Raw genomic sequence first — 17,500 nt, 5'->3', positions numbered from 1 at the left:
TTTCGCTTATTTTAAATCTTGATTAGATATTTTAGAAGACCGATTACGGCGCCCTACGTTGCGACGTTCGTGACGTCATCACTGATTATTTATTGTTGCCAAGACGACTGAAAAACAAAAAAGGAACCATAGCGCTATAGTTGGACCAAGTTTCATCAAAATCGGAAGGAATGTCATATTTGATGAATAAGGTATCGACCCACCTTAAAACGTCGTTTGTTTACATTTAGAAGTCAGAACGAGCGACAACAACAACAATGAATTTTCAGTACAGCGGAAATATAGTCTTATTTTAGAAATAAACAAAAAAGAAAAAAACGTAACCTTTACAGCATCTGCAAACACATTAAATACAAAAGTGTAGATGTACAAGTTGTGTACAACTTGCAGTTCCCGAAAATTTCGACATATTGTTTTGTGTATTTTTTCTGGCATTTCTCAAACATTCTCCCGAGTAATGTCCCTTAGCGTAGGTTTAAATGCTGTGTACTCGTACAAATACCGGTTAGAATATACGGACGGGCTGCGATCATTGTAATTTTATATTTTGACTTTAAATAGATCTAGTTTACTTCACTATTCATATACATTTCCACCCTCGAATGGGAAATCGACCTAATTAATTGCCTAAGAATACCATGGTAGTTCCGGAATACCAGTGGAAATATTGAAAAATTTGTTTCACTGCAGTGAAAAATAAATACTATGAAAATATAAATGATATTTCATCAATATTTTCCAGTATTTCATAAGTATGTATATAATAAATGTATTTAGTTTTATGCTAAGCATTGGTCCAACTGTTGCCGTTTGGCTTGCTCAGTGCTTGGGGTAATATGGGTTCTATAAGGGTTTGTCGGTGAAATGCTGTAACACTGTTATTTGTAAAAGAAACAGATTTTAATATTCAATGATATATATGAATGTATTTCATAGATAGATCTATAACCATTCCAAAATATAATGGCGATTGTCTATAATCAATAGCCAATCGGCATACACCAGAGACCAGTAACTAGTTTACAAAATAATAGAGGACAGGTGTGGAGCATAAACTGGTGATGTATTAGTAAATATGCTACGGCCTACGTGTGACTAGTGCTTACTAACTACTGACTACTGATATAAAAATTTGCTACTCATACAAGTAATTATTATAGGAAATGTTTTAAATATAGGACCTCTCTCTCTCTCTCTCTCTCTCTCTCTCTCTCTCTCTCTCTCTCTATATATATATATATATATATATATATATATATATATATATATATATACAGGGATTTTATAAGACAACCACAATATTGGTACTTTTCCTTTATTAAATTTAAGGACGTATGCTAGAATTTGGTGCGAAAATTTTCCCAATAACAGAATTTCTTCAAACTTTGGATATTGAAGGAAAATCATCTAAGAAACAAAAAAATGCAATAAAAATCATAGGTTACCGGTATCGAAAAAAGTTATCTGCCCTTGAAAACGGCATTTCCCCCAAAAATGACGTTTTCAAGGGCAGATAACTCTTTTTCGAATCCGATGACTTATGATTTTTATTGCATTTTTTTGTTTCTTAGATGATTGTCCTTCAATATCCAAAGTTTAAAGAAATTCTGTTATTGGGAAAATTTTTGCCCATCTCATATACAGGGAATTCTAGCGTACGCCTTTAACATCCGTCCAAACATGTATACTGAACATGTTAGAAACTACACCGAACCGCAAAATAAACGCAATGGTTGGAGAAACACATATAATTCAAAAATAAACAATTCAAATGATGAATAACAAGTTTATTTCATTTCATTGGTACCTTACCTACATACTGTGTAAATTCCAGTAAAATATATCAAAAATAACCCCGATTTCATTATGTCAAAGTTCATTACCCACAAGTTAAATTTTCACACATTGTCAATATCTCGTGTATCCTCCATTAGCCTGAATACAAGCAACGCATCTACGTCTTATGGAGCCAATTACATTCGCGATATCGTTCTGTGGAATATTGTTCCACTCCTGGATAGGAGCCTGACGTAACTGTTGAAGGTTGTTCGGTGGTGGTTGACGTGCATACGCGCGTGTTTTGAGCTCCGCCCGGATGTTTTCTATCGGTGCCAAGTCTGGCGACAAGGACGGTCAGTCCAGGACATTAACATTATTGTTTCCTAGAAAGTTAGTTGTTTGCATCGCCGTGTGAGGCCTTACATTATCATGCTGGTATATGCCACCGAGTAGGTTCTGTTGCATATACGGGATCACTTCCGGTTGGAGAACGTCATTTACGTACATATGGGCGTTGACGTTGCCGTTGAGAATTACTAGATTAATACGTCCAAATTGGGACATACCAGCCCAGATGTGCACGCTTCCACCACCCCACCGGTCATACCTGTACACACTGATCTGCTACTCGCCATACACGTACACGTACATCCAGCCGGTTGACGTTGACCTTGGATTCGTCCGAAAATAGCACTTGACCCCATTGCCTGCGGGTAAATCGTAGATGTCCCGTAGCCCAGTTTGAACGCCCCTGCCGATGTCTAGCAGTGAGAATTAATCCTTTTTCGGGCGTCTAGCCTTGAAACCAATAGCATATAGCCGACGGCGTATCGTATCATCGCTGACGTTACGTCTACAATGAACAAATATGCAATTAGTACAAGTACATGCACATTACGTTTTTTTGTATCATTTTATGAAGTAGTGCACCAAATCGCATATGAAATATTATTAATATGACTTCATTGCGTTATTTTTTTAATCAATACCAACAAGGTTGATATATATAACTGGTTATTTTTTTAAAATAAAGAATGATTGCAATGTTAATGTTTTGTACATGTATATGAGACTCATCCATTAATCCTAATAGTATTCCTGGCGGTAGTTGTTGCTTTGAGAAATCTGTCCTGACGGTGGGCAGCTTGCACCTGAGCGTCTTGTGCCGGTGTTGTCACTTTGGGACGTCCAGTCCTTGGTCGATCCTGAACATTACCAGGTTGTAATAGACGTTGATGGAGTCTTACAGTCGTCGATGCATGACAACCTAATGCTGCAGCTGTACGTCTCGTGGACATTCCGGCATGTAGCATTCCGACAGCCTGATTTCGCAAATTATCCGGAAAAGACTATTTATGTCAGCTAAAAATCGTTTGGGGTGTTTTTTTTTTAATTGTAAAATCGTAACAGGTCACGAAATTAGCAATTTTTAAAAAATAATTTACTTTCAGTGCACACGTGCAAAACGTACTTTTCGTATTGTTGTGCCAGTCAGGTGTCACGATACGAAGATTTCAATAAATTTTAGTGGCATAGTAATATTTTACATGTATAAATAATACTCAAATACGTTTGGGTTAGTAAGATGTATTTACGGCGGAAATATTCAAAAAAGAAATGTGTTGCGTTTATTTTGCGGTTCGGTGTAGAAAATGTATGAATGATATGTCAATAAATTAAATGTGACAATTACTTGTGCTTTACTGGTTATGCACTTATTACAAAAGGCTAAGCAACAATATATTCATATACATATATCAAAAAGGAAAAATATACCACTCCGTTGACCAAGTCCACTGTGAATAACAATAAACACACACAATGTCAGCTAATATGTCACTGTCAGTTCATAAAACATTGATCTTCTATCCAATGCAGGGCTGTGCTGTACCATGGTATGCGTTGTTATGCCGGTGTACGCTTTCCGATGTGTGTACTAGCTGAGGTTCGAAACTTTCTGGAGGGTTTCATGTACATGCAGAATCCTTTTGGCCCATGACCCTGATGTACGAAACGTTTATGTATCGGTATCTTCAGCTAAACTAGCTGTTATCTGGCGGCCAGATTAATTATCGTTATCGACTCTCTTCCCTTTGGGTGCCATTGTCGCCGTGTGGCTTGCTCAGTGCTTGGGGTATTATGGGTTCTATAAGGGCTTTTGTGTCATGGTATAATATTATGCATTGTAGCTGTCTATTTATCTCCCATTTATATATATGAAAAAGTAATTATTCTATTTCTAAAACTGTTTTACCTGTTCCAAGCTTTGTGTTGATTGCAAAGCATGACATGCCTTTTCCCTGGCCCATCCGGTGAGTCTTACCATATGGAACACAATTAACATGTCCAGAATCAACATTCTAACATTTCACATATAGATATCCACTGAGGCCTTTCTTTATTTCACCGATAATATTGTCAAAAGTAAGTGGCACAGGCCCAAGTAAACATTCTTTACAGTGTTTCAAACTAGACAGAAGAACGTCCCATTCCACAATCCTGCGCCCCACCCGCCAACTTCCCGTGTCCACATGTGGTTTTACTGGTGGAATTTGGCAGATACCACCTCTACCACCACCAGTTACATAATATGATATATGATCAAATGCTGAGAAACTGATGGTTTAGATCTATGTTGATCAGTGTTTCTTCTTTGAGAATCGTCCCTGACGGTCAAGTATCGAAAATATCGCCATCTTGATACACAGATAATCTCGAAGAAAGTACAGAATTACGTAAATAATGAAGATTTGGCGTTGTATTTGCCACTTTACCAGAAAATACTTTTCAATTACAATTATGCATTATAGTATTTTGTTTTATTTGCCTTGTATAATGAATGAAATCGAAACACTTCTTTATTCAGTTTAGAGATGATATTTTTAACGGTCGTAGCCGATGACGCTTCGTAAAATTCACGTATGGTTACGAAATGTGGCGATATTCCACGACCTTTTTAGTATTCTACTACCTTAAAAAAAACCTTATTGACGTACAGACAGACGGATATACAGACAAATTGACGTGAAAATGAACTGACATTATTTCATGCGAATACATCACTTGACCTTATATATATATATGTATCAAGAATCAAACAAAAACTAACTGATATATTTGTTTTAATGGCGGCCATTTTGATTGTTCTAAATGTCCAAAGAGCTGTGAACTTGGCCTTTACAACAAACATGCTTCTGTTGGTCCAAACTACCTCTGTGCAAAATTTGGTATCTGTGTCCGGTTTGTCTAGAATTATTTTCAAATCTTATGAAGAACTGGAACTACGCTGTGTAAGAATATCAATTGTTTGACCGAAAACTGATATAACTAGAGTTTGTACCCGAATCTAGAGACCTATATAACCGTAACGTAAGGACTATAAGCTGATAATTATATAAGAACATTAACATATATTATCTGGACTAAATTGTCCAATAAAATTCAATAAACAATGACTCGTGGCGAAACACTTTAGCCTTAGTCACTAAAAACTTCTAGACCGTTTAATCACGCTGCATATATCCGCTGAAGTAATGTATCAAATTTTAAAATTTCAAAACATATACATGTTTAAATGATTTGTTGATGTGCTTTTGATACAAAGATAGTTAGAAAAACATGATAGCTCCTAGACTGCTCCCCTGGCTCAATGATTCCTTAGTAGATGCCATCTACACATATCTTCATATTATATATCTAAGCTCTAGCTTTGAAGTATAGGGCAATTTCATTTTTTATCATATACGATTTATTCAAAACAAACGACCATATCAATGGGGCAAGTTCTAAATCCATGAAAATGAGTATATCACACCTGGTAGAGGATCATAACTGAACGCTGCATGCCAACTGTAAACGCTTTATGCCCTCAGCAGTATTTAGGTGTTCCTATGTAAGTTCATATACAAAGAAAGGTCCCTGGGCATGGCTATGTTAATTCCTGGGAGTTCAACAAAACAATGCGAAATACCAAACAACTGATCTCTTGGCATTATGGTTTAAGAGGCAACGATTTCAACAGTTTTCATATGCATGCTAATGTAAAAAGAACGGATTTGGGCATATTTTGACAAAACGGAAATGACGGGCCCATTTTAGTTCCATGTCGACGCAGGACGATGAACACAGTTCATTTAAGCTAAGATGTTATAAACAGAAACTATTTTATTGTACATTAAGAAGGTCACACAGTAGTCTTACAAACATTTTGTCCGCAACGGAGATCAGTGTAGGCATATTCAATAACCCTGAAAGTACTGCACCTTCGCCTAAGAAAGCCATGCCGGTAATCTACATAATACGATGTAAAAAAGGATGTTTCAACACCGCATATATAGGAAACCTGAACATGGCTGATTTAACAGGTTCCAAATCCACATACACTACACAATTAATTGGCTATTAATGTTGAGAACCTTTTTCTCAATTACTTGTTTCATTTTCTTTCTGTAATAGTCACAGACGACCGCCGAACAGAAGGTATTTTGCACCCATTTTCTTAATAATCCCTTAAAGGGAGGTAATTTATCTGAAGAACAGATGAAGGCCGTAACAGTAGTTTGAGTATAAAACAGACACAGTTCGCACATCTTGACACAACAAAAAATCCCCCAAAAAACAGATAATAATACTTTCCTCCGCAAACGGATTTCAAAGGACTTCGTTCATGGTTTAAATTGTAATATCCAAGTTTTGTTTATGGTTCATTTCTGCAAAAACTGTATCAATGTATGTTCTCTGAATATAAAATCAAGACGAAACAAAGAAAGAATACATTTTTTTTCTTAGCTAAACATGTAAGTTTGCTTGCTTGTTTTGGGTTTAACGCCGTTTTTAATTCCCCGCCACGAGTGGTGGGGGTTATAGAAATGGTCTCCGTCCGTTCTTCCGTCTGTCTGTGACACTTCGTCTCCGCTCTATATCTCTTAAACCCCTTGAAGGATTTTCATGAAACTTGGGTCAAATGATCACCTCATCAAGACGATGTGCAGAACTCTTGACTCAGCCTTGTCGGCTCAAGGTCAAGAACACAACTCAATGTCAAATGTTTTAGCCTTCCATTTTGTGTTCGCTCTGTATCTTCTAAGCCCCTCGAAGGAATTTTATAAAACTCGGGTCAAATGATCACCTCATCAAGTCGATGTGCAGAACTCATGAGTCAGTCATACCGGCTCAATGTCAAGGTCACAACTTAGAGTTAAATGTTTGAGCCTTTCATTTTGTATTCGCTCTGTATTTCCTAAACCCCTTGAAGGATTTTCATCAAACTTGGGTCAAATAATCTCCCTATCAAGGCAATGTACAGAACTTATGAGTCAGCCATATTGGCTCAAGGTCAAAGCCACAACCTGGGGTCAAATATTTGAGCCTTCCATTTTGTGTCCGCTCTATATCTCATAATCCCCCTGGGTCAATGATAACCTTATCAAGGCAATATGCAGAATGCATGAGTCAGCCATGTTGGCCCAAGGTCAAGGTCACAACTCAAGGTCAAAGCTTTTAGCCCTTAATTTCGTTTCCGCTCTATATCTCCTAAATCCCTTGAAGGAATTTTATAAAACTTAAGTCCAATGATCACCTCATCTAGATAATGTGCAAAACTTATGAGTCAGCCATCTTAGGGTCAAATATTTGAGCCTTCCATTTTGTGTCCACTCTATATCTCCTAAACCCCTTGAAGGATTTTCTTGGGTTAAATGGTCACCTTAGCAAGAACTCATGTGTCATCCATGTCATCTCAAGGTCAAGGACGCAGCTCAAGGTCAAAGGTTTGAGCTATATATCTTCTAAACCCCTTGAAAGGTTTTCATAAAACTTGGGTTAAATTATCACCTCATCAAGACAATTTGCAGAATTTATGAGTCAGCCATGTCAGTTCAAGGTCAGGGTCACAGTTCAAGGTCTAAATTATCCCTTTCACTATCCATAACAGTGGCGTGGTATTTAGCTGTCTTTCAGAATTTCAGTGATGTAACGGCAGACAGCTAACCTAACCACGGTTCCTGAATTCTGTACCAGTATAAACCTGTTTTCTGCAAGTAAATGCCAACTTCCTCACATGAATCAGAGGTGGAGGACGGGTGATTTTTGACACAATGTCTTTTATCAGATTGTTACGGAGAAGATACGCCTCGCCCAAGGATTGATCTTACGACCCCGCGATCCTTAGTCCGACGCTCTCCCTATTGAGCGAAGCGGACGGGTTGTAAACATGTAAGGAACTTCAACTGATACATTTCATCGTTTTAAGTTTGTCACAAACTGACATACGGGCCTATCTGTAGAATAAAGACAGGTATTGCATCATCTTTTTGTAAATGCTTAATTATTGAGAGGTAAATGCAAGAATGTTCGCATAAAATACATAGTTGTTTTCATTTCATTGTACATACTGTAAATAAACTTGTTACTATTGTAATGAGTGTTAAATTGTTCGTATAGTTTCTGTCCCCGGTTCGACCATCCTGTCACAAAGGTGTATGTCGGAAATGCTTTTTATCTCATGGACAGCTTTTAAAACATTTCTTTATTATAAAAGCAACAGTTCAGCTCTTACGAATCGGCCTAATCAGAGTGCAATACCGGTATATGTTTGTAATAAATAATACACTTTGAAGCTAAAATCAAAATGATTTTATAAAGGAATTACAAATACAAGTCTGCGACATTACAAAATATTATTCGAAATTTATGGAGGAAATACATGATTGCTTCAGGAATAAGAATAACTATCTTTTTGCAATTCTACATTATTATTCAAAACAGGTATATTTGTAGTAACTTAATATCTGTTTTATTGCAGGCAAGGACGAGTATTATATGCTCATTTTTGCATGTCATTTGCATATCCTTTGTCGTTTTTGAAAATGTCAATAGTAAACTTCATCATTATGACCGAAATATTGCATTTCTGTCATCGTAGCAAATCCATAAAGATCGGTAACCTCGAGCAACTTATTCTGCCCTTGAATTTGTATAACATAAATCCGAATATTTCAAAAAATATTTCCATTTAATATCGTGCTAAACATCATGCTGAACTGTTAAATATAAGCGACGATTTAATAGTGGAAGCGTGGACAATATTTCTGCCTATCAATTGATCTTTGTTTCATTACTACTGCTTATTCCGAACTGCTTATCATCCTAATTTTCGATATTATGCATTTCTTATGTGTCCTAGTGTTGTTAAAATTATTCATCTCCTTTTCATCTATTACTCCACTAACCAGCTAACAATTTCAGAATTTTATCAGCAGAATTCCATCATTCTTGCATTGATGCAATTTCATACTGTTTAACATAAAAGTGTAAACCGGTATTTGTCAATTCTAATCTAATCAAATTTCCATATACATTCGTTCCAATGTCAGCTTTATGTTCTTTCCTATCATATTCAGCCGGAAAATTATTTTCGTGTCTGTTACTTATCAAAGATATAAAAAAAAGGGCAAAAAGGGTTGTGAACTCAAAATTTAGTGCCGTCAGATGAACGTCACGGAAACAAATTACATGACATGCAAACAGTAGCAAAATACCAGTTAGTATAAATAATAAGCCAAAAAATGTAAGGAACCATGAATTCCAACAACCATCGACCCCCCAGAATAAACAGGCGACAAAGATTCATCACCCAGGGTAACAGGAAACATTTAATACATTTAATGACACAAGCACAGTGCTGTCGGGCCATAAGAATCATACAAAATGGACACGATCAAAGAGGAATGTGATCGGTATGACGGCCAAACAGCCGGACACCAAACACGAGGATGCACAGAAAACACAACAAAACTACCTTCCTATAAATCTTGATATCTCCCAAACTTATAAGAAAACCATACTCAATCCACGGCACCATACACTTCAAGATACAATCGTCATTCGTCCAGCAAACCATAGTTAAAAGAATATACAACAGAACAAACACAGCTGACAACAAACACAACAACAGTCCAGCTGTTTGTCAAAGTTATTTATAAACTTTGCACGAAAATATAAAGGAAAAGAAAAAAGAATCGGACTTAGATTGTGCTACCGATACTTAAAGAAGCAAGTTTTGTATAAAAGTGCAATTAAAGTATATCAGATTCTGATGCCTTGTTACCTCATATAATTCTGGTATCATTTGAAAGTGTATTGTCTACAGAAAAGGAAAATATAAATAGCATGACCAAATATATAATAGTGTTTTTCATTTTAATTTATAGACTTTATAGTCTTCAATGATATTCCAACAGAAGGTTAGTTATTACAGTGTAAAATTTTCATTTTGCAGTCAAAAACATGGCTTTAATGTTGCTTTAACTTGCATATTAATGATGGTAATCTAATAAACTAGTTCTTGTTCAGCAGACAGCAATCTTTCAACTAATACTAAAAAGATGGGGTCACCAGGCATCGAAATTTTACGTATTTGTGGGTCTGATACCTTAAGTTTCTCTCGCCTAATTGTATACCTCCGATAATTCATAAAATTGCCAAAACGATGGCGTAAAATTAATATTTCTTGACAGCTTTTCTTCGCTTATTTTTTTGAATGCATGATAATAGTGTCATGCACGGACTGTCTTCAATTATGTATGTGAAAATATTGTTATAAAACATATTCTTGCATAAAACTGGATCCGCCCATGTATTAACGGGAGTAAAATGTGTGCAAACAAGGCAAATCGCGTGCTGTTAATACATTATTTTTATTTTCAAAATGCTTCTCCAGGAATGTTCATGCTTTTTTCCGCAGATTGACATCTGGTATCTGCGTCGTGTTTCTTTTAAAATAACTTCTTTTTGTAGCATAAAAGATGCGATCTAAACTATAGAAAGTTTTGGTTGATCAGTTAACAACGCCAAATGCACTCCCCCAACAATGTTCGTATTTGCTTCTTCTCTTGTTTACTCACCTTTACGAACTCAGCCTTGCTTCAGCTTTTGTAGATAACCGTGAATGTTAAAGAATCGCGTGTAACATGGTAGATTGTTTGTTTTTATGCATCATATTTATGATATTTGTAAGTATCAGTCGGTATGTTTTTGTCTAACTTTTCGAATAATTTATATAAAGTACTTGAAAGCTTTACACTACGTTTGTACTCATCCGTAGTCCAAATTTGCCTTTGCTCAAAATAACTAGAATGTAACTATATTATTCTTGAAATATTGCCCATTTTTTACCAAGTTTTAAAGTTGAATGAACAATTCTTGGTAATTTAATGTTTTTGATATCGAAAGATAAAAAGAGCTTAAAAAATTTCAGTATGTGTTTCGGTAATATTGTTGGTTTCTGGACCCTGGTTATGGATATTTAAAACATTTTAACAGCTTCCAAGAACACCAAATAAAATTAAAAAATCGTAAACTGATCATATATGAAAACAAATCATTTAGCCGGCGTGTAATGTCTTTTTATGCAAGAAAAGCGACAATACATGTTTTTTTTTTTTTTTTTTTTTTTTTTTTTTTTTTTTTTTTTTTTTTTTTGTGTGTGTGTATTTACGTCTGCGGCGGCCATTTGGTTATGTGTGCGACCTCGACTTTCGGTCGCCATTCTCTGATGTTCTCGGAAAACCTGTCGCTAATTGACTGGATCAGCTTTCGGATGATAGATCATCAGAAACTCTGAATGACATTTCTTAATTTTGAAAATCATGATGATTTCTCTCTTTCTGTCTTTCTGTCTGTCTATCTATCTGTCTGTCTCTCTCTATATATCTATCTCTCTCTCTCTCTCTTTCTCTCTGTCTGTCTATCTATCTCCACCGACATACCAAAATGTGAACATATAAAAAATAAATAGCCTTGAGGCGATTTTTCGGATTTTACTTTCCCTCATCGATTAGTTGTACAATTCAATCTTGAAAAACAACCGGAGAAATATGGTGAACATGTGGTATATTGTACTGCATAATGCGAGTTTCTGTTTATAATTCAGGGGTTGAGCAATTTACAAAAAAATGGGATTATTCTGGCAGGTTACGTGTTAGAATATTCTACTTGTTTTTAAACAGATCGTTCAGTTCGTTCTTCTTTAACTTTTCAATGCGCAACAATCGTAGCTTTAACAATGATGTAAATTGACATCCTAAATATTCATTATAAACATAATGCTTAAATTCTAGAATGCAGCTGATTTAGATAAGAACTACAACATAAATGATATATTCGTGTGAAGACGCGTTCGCTAGTTAGTTTAAACTTCAGTCAGCTTAAAGTATTACAAACACTATGAAATACGTCACCCCGAGCGTCAGTATGTTTGTTCCTCTGATTTAAATATAAGTAGGTAATTTTGCACACAGTTTTTGATATGACTTGCATCAGTTTTTTTTTTTTTTTTTTTGTATTCTTTTATTACTTTTTTCGGTGACGAGGTTTTTGTTTATTTAATATTATGAATAACTGAAATTATTGTAATTTTTAATGAAATATTGGTATCGCATGTCTTTAATTTGATTATTATAATGAAAATTAGCCTTATATTAGGTTTTTGGCGTGTTACAATGAAAAGTAAGCCTGTGTCATGATTTTAATGTTAAACTGTTCTTAGCAGGTATGTGATTTTATTAGCTCTGTCCTGTCTAACTTTTTGCAAATAGGGAAATGCTTCATGGTGGTGCTCTTTTTTTAAATGGTTTATGTCTGTCTGTCTTGTATTTTGTGCTGCGTATTTTGCCTTGTTTTTGGTGGCGTTTCTTTCCTTTATATCCCCAGCCCTCCCCGACTACGTCAATTGCACCTCGTTCCTTCTACCCTTGTCGTTTCACTATGAGTGAGTTATCATTCCAACAATAAATTTGGCCGCCGGTCGAGTTTTGCTGTGCCTTACTGTGTACGTGCATGCGTGTGTGCTTTCATATTTGCATATGTGTCTTATGGCAAACTGTGTCTTTCTTACTTTTCTCTTTGTTTATCTGTTTCTGTTAGTTCTAAGCATCTATCAGGAACGACCGTTTATTCCCTCACCCTTGATACTTCCATATTTTTCAATGGAATTATTCAAAGATTTATGTTTGAAATCATACATGAAAATCCTTATTTAAAGTTTATAATTGATGAACTTTCCAACCGTTTTCAGCTATCTGCTTTTTGGAACTATTTTTATATCGCAATAACGTGTTTTAGCCATACGCTCAACTAGTTGAACATTAGTGCAATTATTTGTTAAAACGGATAAATAACATATTAGATTTGTTGAAACTTGACTAAAATTTATATTTAAATGTTCTACAAACCAAAAAGCGGCAGCCAAAAAAAAGCATGAATTTCGGCCTCTTTTTAGTTTAATTGACTTAACTTCAATGAAATCTCCTCAAATTTACCGTCATTGAGTTAATTCACACTATTTAATTATGTGCGTAAAACCATAGACATGCTTGCCATCTTCTAGATTCCGCCATTGTCCGCCGTCATCCACTAAGAAAGTGCCACCGAGTTGCCGATATTTTGTTGTTTTTTAAACAGATATGTGAAGATCGGGAAATATTAAAAGGCAACTGCAATTTAAAAAAAAAAAAAAAAAAAAGAAAAACACACACATAATATTCAATTTAAGATATTTTATTGCGGCCATGTTAGAAAGCGAATTCCCCGTTAGGTGTCTGCGCATTTTTTAATTTATACTTTATGGTAATATATCAACATGTATAAAGTGTCATTTACAAGTGTTACTGTTACCAGTTTTGATTTACTTTTATAAATATTCACATTTAAATTGGGTGGGGTAATTTGACATGTGACCAGCCAGGAACACGATTTCCGTTATTTCTCTAAAAATGATTCAAAATGTTTACTTTGGTACAAACAGTAGCATTATGAAAACAAATGGTTATTAAGCATTATATTGCAGATCTACATGTAGACACTATTTTAAGAATTGGCTATTTAATAAAGTTAAAAAAAGGACCTATATAAAAATTCATGTTTGAACTCTTTCAAATTTTGATAAAATTTATAAAAAGGGCTTCTGAAGCATATCTTACAACTAAGCAGAATAATAGCAGACACGGCTCAACTTAGTATGTTCATGAGAGGAAATGAAATGTGCAACAGCTCCCACGTGTTCTTACTCCGGCTTAAGTGGAACTGTATTATACATCTGTTAAATGGATATCATGACCACAAAGAACTTTGAAATATAAAAACACTGAATCAAAGTACGGGGAGACTAGAACAACTTTTATACGGTACTTAAAGTTGCTGTAATGATAGAAAATAAAATATGCAAAACATTCTTTAGAAGCATAGAATCCAACAAAGTAGAACAAAAGCAGACTCGGTTCATGAATGGTAAGAATTTGTGTAGCATTTGTCGCTTTATGTATAATATTTACATGCAAAATGTATCCTGCTTGGCCATAGTTACTATATTTTTCAATATGTTATTATTATTTTTTCTCTCTAAATATATAAAAAAACACGTACCTTCCATATCTGAAGAAGTGTCAAATATATGTTTAAAGAGTATATAAGTCAAGTATTAGAATCTAAGACGCAGAACTGCGATAGACTCAGCAAAAGCGGATTTGAACTGAACATTATGTCACCCATGAATTGCTGTGTTATTAAAATGAAACTTCCAATAATTTTGAAAAAGTAGCCGTTATCTGTTCCCAAACTGCTTAGAAAACGGTTATGGTGTAAATACGAGAAACGTGAAGGAAGTTCGTATCATGGTGCTCATCGTTAAACGAGAATCGATCGTAAAACGATAGTTCATTGCGCCTCACAGAGAGAAAACAACTATAAACTCTTCAATATTCATAAAATTTACAATTCCTTGAAGGTAGAAATTGAGGTATGAAAATAAATATTTTAGTATAAATTTGCAATTCACTTTTGACTACATACTTAATCTGTTAACAACTTTGGGGGAGCAGATTGCATATAAATAATATACTTTACACGAAAACTAATACATGGCTTTCTTTGCCTTTCGGGTAAAATGTGTTTTCATAGATATTTTTGCCGAGTTATTTAAATCTGTAAAAAGATCCCTTGGAAGCATAGAATGCAACAGAAAAGTATAATAACAACCTCTGTTTAAGCGTAATGATTACAAACCGTGAGGCGCTAGTTTAAGCCCAGATTACGCCCGTATTTTTTCTCTAGTATACGTTATTTTTATCTTATTTTAGTCAAGAGTATTTGAAGACTCTGTTTAAAAACCATTTTCTATATTCTAATAATAATGTTTGATCTATAAGCCATTATTTGAATTCTCATCACTATATTTCTAGCGTGTTGAAGCCATTAACTAAGACCAACAGGCAAGCATTTTTGACTAGCTAACACATCATTAACTTACCGATTCAGCGAACTGGACTATTTTCCCTGCAATGTTTATTAAAACAAACGATTAATTAAATTACAAAATGTGAACTTAGCAAGGCTCAAACCTCGGAAAGCAAGTTTGTTAAGCCAGTGCCATAACTTTTGGGCTATGCATTTATTTGCATTCAATTGTTCTAAATGGCACGTTGTGGTACAAACTTATTATTATTCCTTTCAGTCAGTACAAATGAATTTGTAAATTCTTCGAATGATACGTTTTGGTATAAACAGCTAACGACTGCTATAGCATTATGTCTTTCAGTAACAAAAAATCAATATGTAAATGTTTTGAATGGCGCTTTGCGGTATAAACAACTAACGACTGCTATAGCATTATGCCTTTCAGTTAGAAGAATTCAATATGTAAATGTTTTGAATGGCGCTTTGCGGTATAGACAGCTAACGACTGTTATAGCATTATGTCTTTCAGTAAGAAGAATTCAATGTGTAGATGTTTTGAATGGCGCTTTGCGGTACAAACAAGTAACGACTGCTCTAACATGCATTTCAGTAAGAAAAATGTAATGTTTAAATGTTTTGATTGGCGTTTGCGGTACAAACGACTGCTCTAGTATCATGCCTTCCAGTAAGAAGAATTCACAGCGTAACTGTTTCAAATGTCACATTGCTGTACAATTAACTAATATCACAAAATATTAAAACAGTTCCAAAGTCAGTAACCGTAAGACGGGGTAGAAAGATAATAAGATTTCAAAAATATAAACACATTAACAAAATAATAATACATGTGCTTATCTCGAAAGAATACAAAAGTAAACGTAATTTCAAACAGTGCCTATCAAATTTCCTTGTCATTTTAGCACACACTTTCCATTCCATATTGTCTTCAACATTTCGGGTGACACCTGATGAACTGTTATCAATTTTTCTCCTTTATAGTCGCATGGATCCATGCTTGGTCGACCAGCATTGAATCCAGAGAATGGCTGAAGATTAAAGCCTAATCTTTCTATACACAGTGATACATAGATATCCTCTAGGTGGAAGAAGGGAACATTTGGCGAAATTTTATGAATTTCTTTCGCTACATGCATGCTGGTCACATAACCTGTCCCGGAACAATAACCGGGATATGATTTCTTAGGATAACTATCTACTGAAGCAAACCACTTTGAGTTCTGGTCTCGTACAGGGCATGCTTTTATGTGACAATCCCCTAAGATTGATTTTTGTAAGGTTTCACTGTGATTACCCTTGCAAATATTCAGAACATTTTTAATGTTGACAAACATGTCGTCATCAGTTTTCATAACGTAATGTACATGTGAACACTTTGTGGATGCCCATTTAAATCCCATAATAGTTTTGTAAGTTAAATTCATGTATTTATCAATAAAATCTTCCTTGATGATATCATGGTATACACTGTTTTCTTTCAGAACAGCTTCTTTATGTGTATTATCATTAATTTCACCTAAAAGAAATGCATATCTGACATTGACTGTGTTGTTTTTAGTGTATGACAACCAGGTGGTACGTAATGCCATTCTTTCGTTCTTGTTATTATGGGTTGTCATTATGAGTACAATTAATTCCACTGATTGATTAGGAGAATACAGTTTGCATATTCTATCATTTTGTATCACAAAATTAAAGTTGTGTTGAAAACACGAAATGCAATTACTTTGTCGTCTGCTGCTTGTGTTATTTGTATTATAATTCAATGTATCTTCATTTTCTACATCATTGCAGATATCTGTCAATAGTTTAGAACGGCTATCGTCTTTTATTGACAATTGTAAAGTGAATGTAGAAATCATGACTGCAACACAAAGTCCTACAAACAAGGTAACTGTAATTTTGTAAATGTTTTGTCCATAAACTGAACACGTCTTCCTTTTCACATTCAGTATAACCATTCTGAAACGTTTTTTATAATATCTAGTCAATAATTAAAATTTAGCCTTCGTCTTCTTTGACATGATGCAACACACTACAATGAAATAGATAACAGCGATGTTCATTAAAAACCTCTTCATTTATTCAGTGAATTCTGATATTTCAAAATAAAATAACTTTATGTATTTACATAATCCTAAATTTCTCATATTTGATATTTGAATTAGAAACTCTTGCAATGTCTAACATTTTCTACAATTCATATTTATTTGCCACTCTGATCACTTTTGATGGTTTAACTCATTAATACCTGGAGTCATATCGCCACTTACTAACTGGTATCAATTTTCCAATACATTCCTGAGCCACTAATCCATGTATCTACTCCGTATGTCTTTGGATTTTCACAGATAATCAGTTATCGATAAGATCTCTGAAATATTTTAACAATATTATGAACATAAATGTGTTTGTAACTGATTAATAAAACTGAAAATTTCACAATTTCTACGAAAATGTATGATATATGTAT

At 34.7% G+C, this 17,500-nt stretch overlaps 1 protein-coding gene across 1 annotated transcript; it reads right to left on the bottom strand.

Moving 5' to 3' along the window:
* Positions 1–13,325: 13,325 nt before the first annotated feature.
* On the bottom strand, positions 13,326–17,249 carry LOC128554385 (beta-1,3-galactosyltransferase 1-like). Its single transcript, XM_053535667.1, has one exon. The coding sequence runs from the start codon at positions 16,986–16,988 to the stop codon at positions 15,921–15,923; it is 1,068 nt and encodes a 355-aa protein (XP_053391642.1). The 5' UTR covers positions 16,989–17,249; the 3' UTR covers positions 13,326–15,920.
* Positions 17,250–17,500: the final 251 nt, after the last annotated feature.

This window comes from Mercenaria mercenaria, unplaced genomic scaffold, assembly GCF_021730395.1.
Source record: "Mercenaria mercenaria strain notata unplaced genomic scaffold, MADL_Memer_1 contig_4997, whole genome shotgun sequence".
Classification (NCBI taxonomy): Eukaryota; Metazoa; Mollusca; class Bivalvia; order Venerida; family Veneridae; genus Mercenaria; species Mercenaria mercenaria.
Note: the sequence above shows the minus strand (reverse complement) of the source record. Positions and strands in the feature narration are given on the sequence as shown.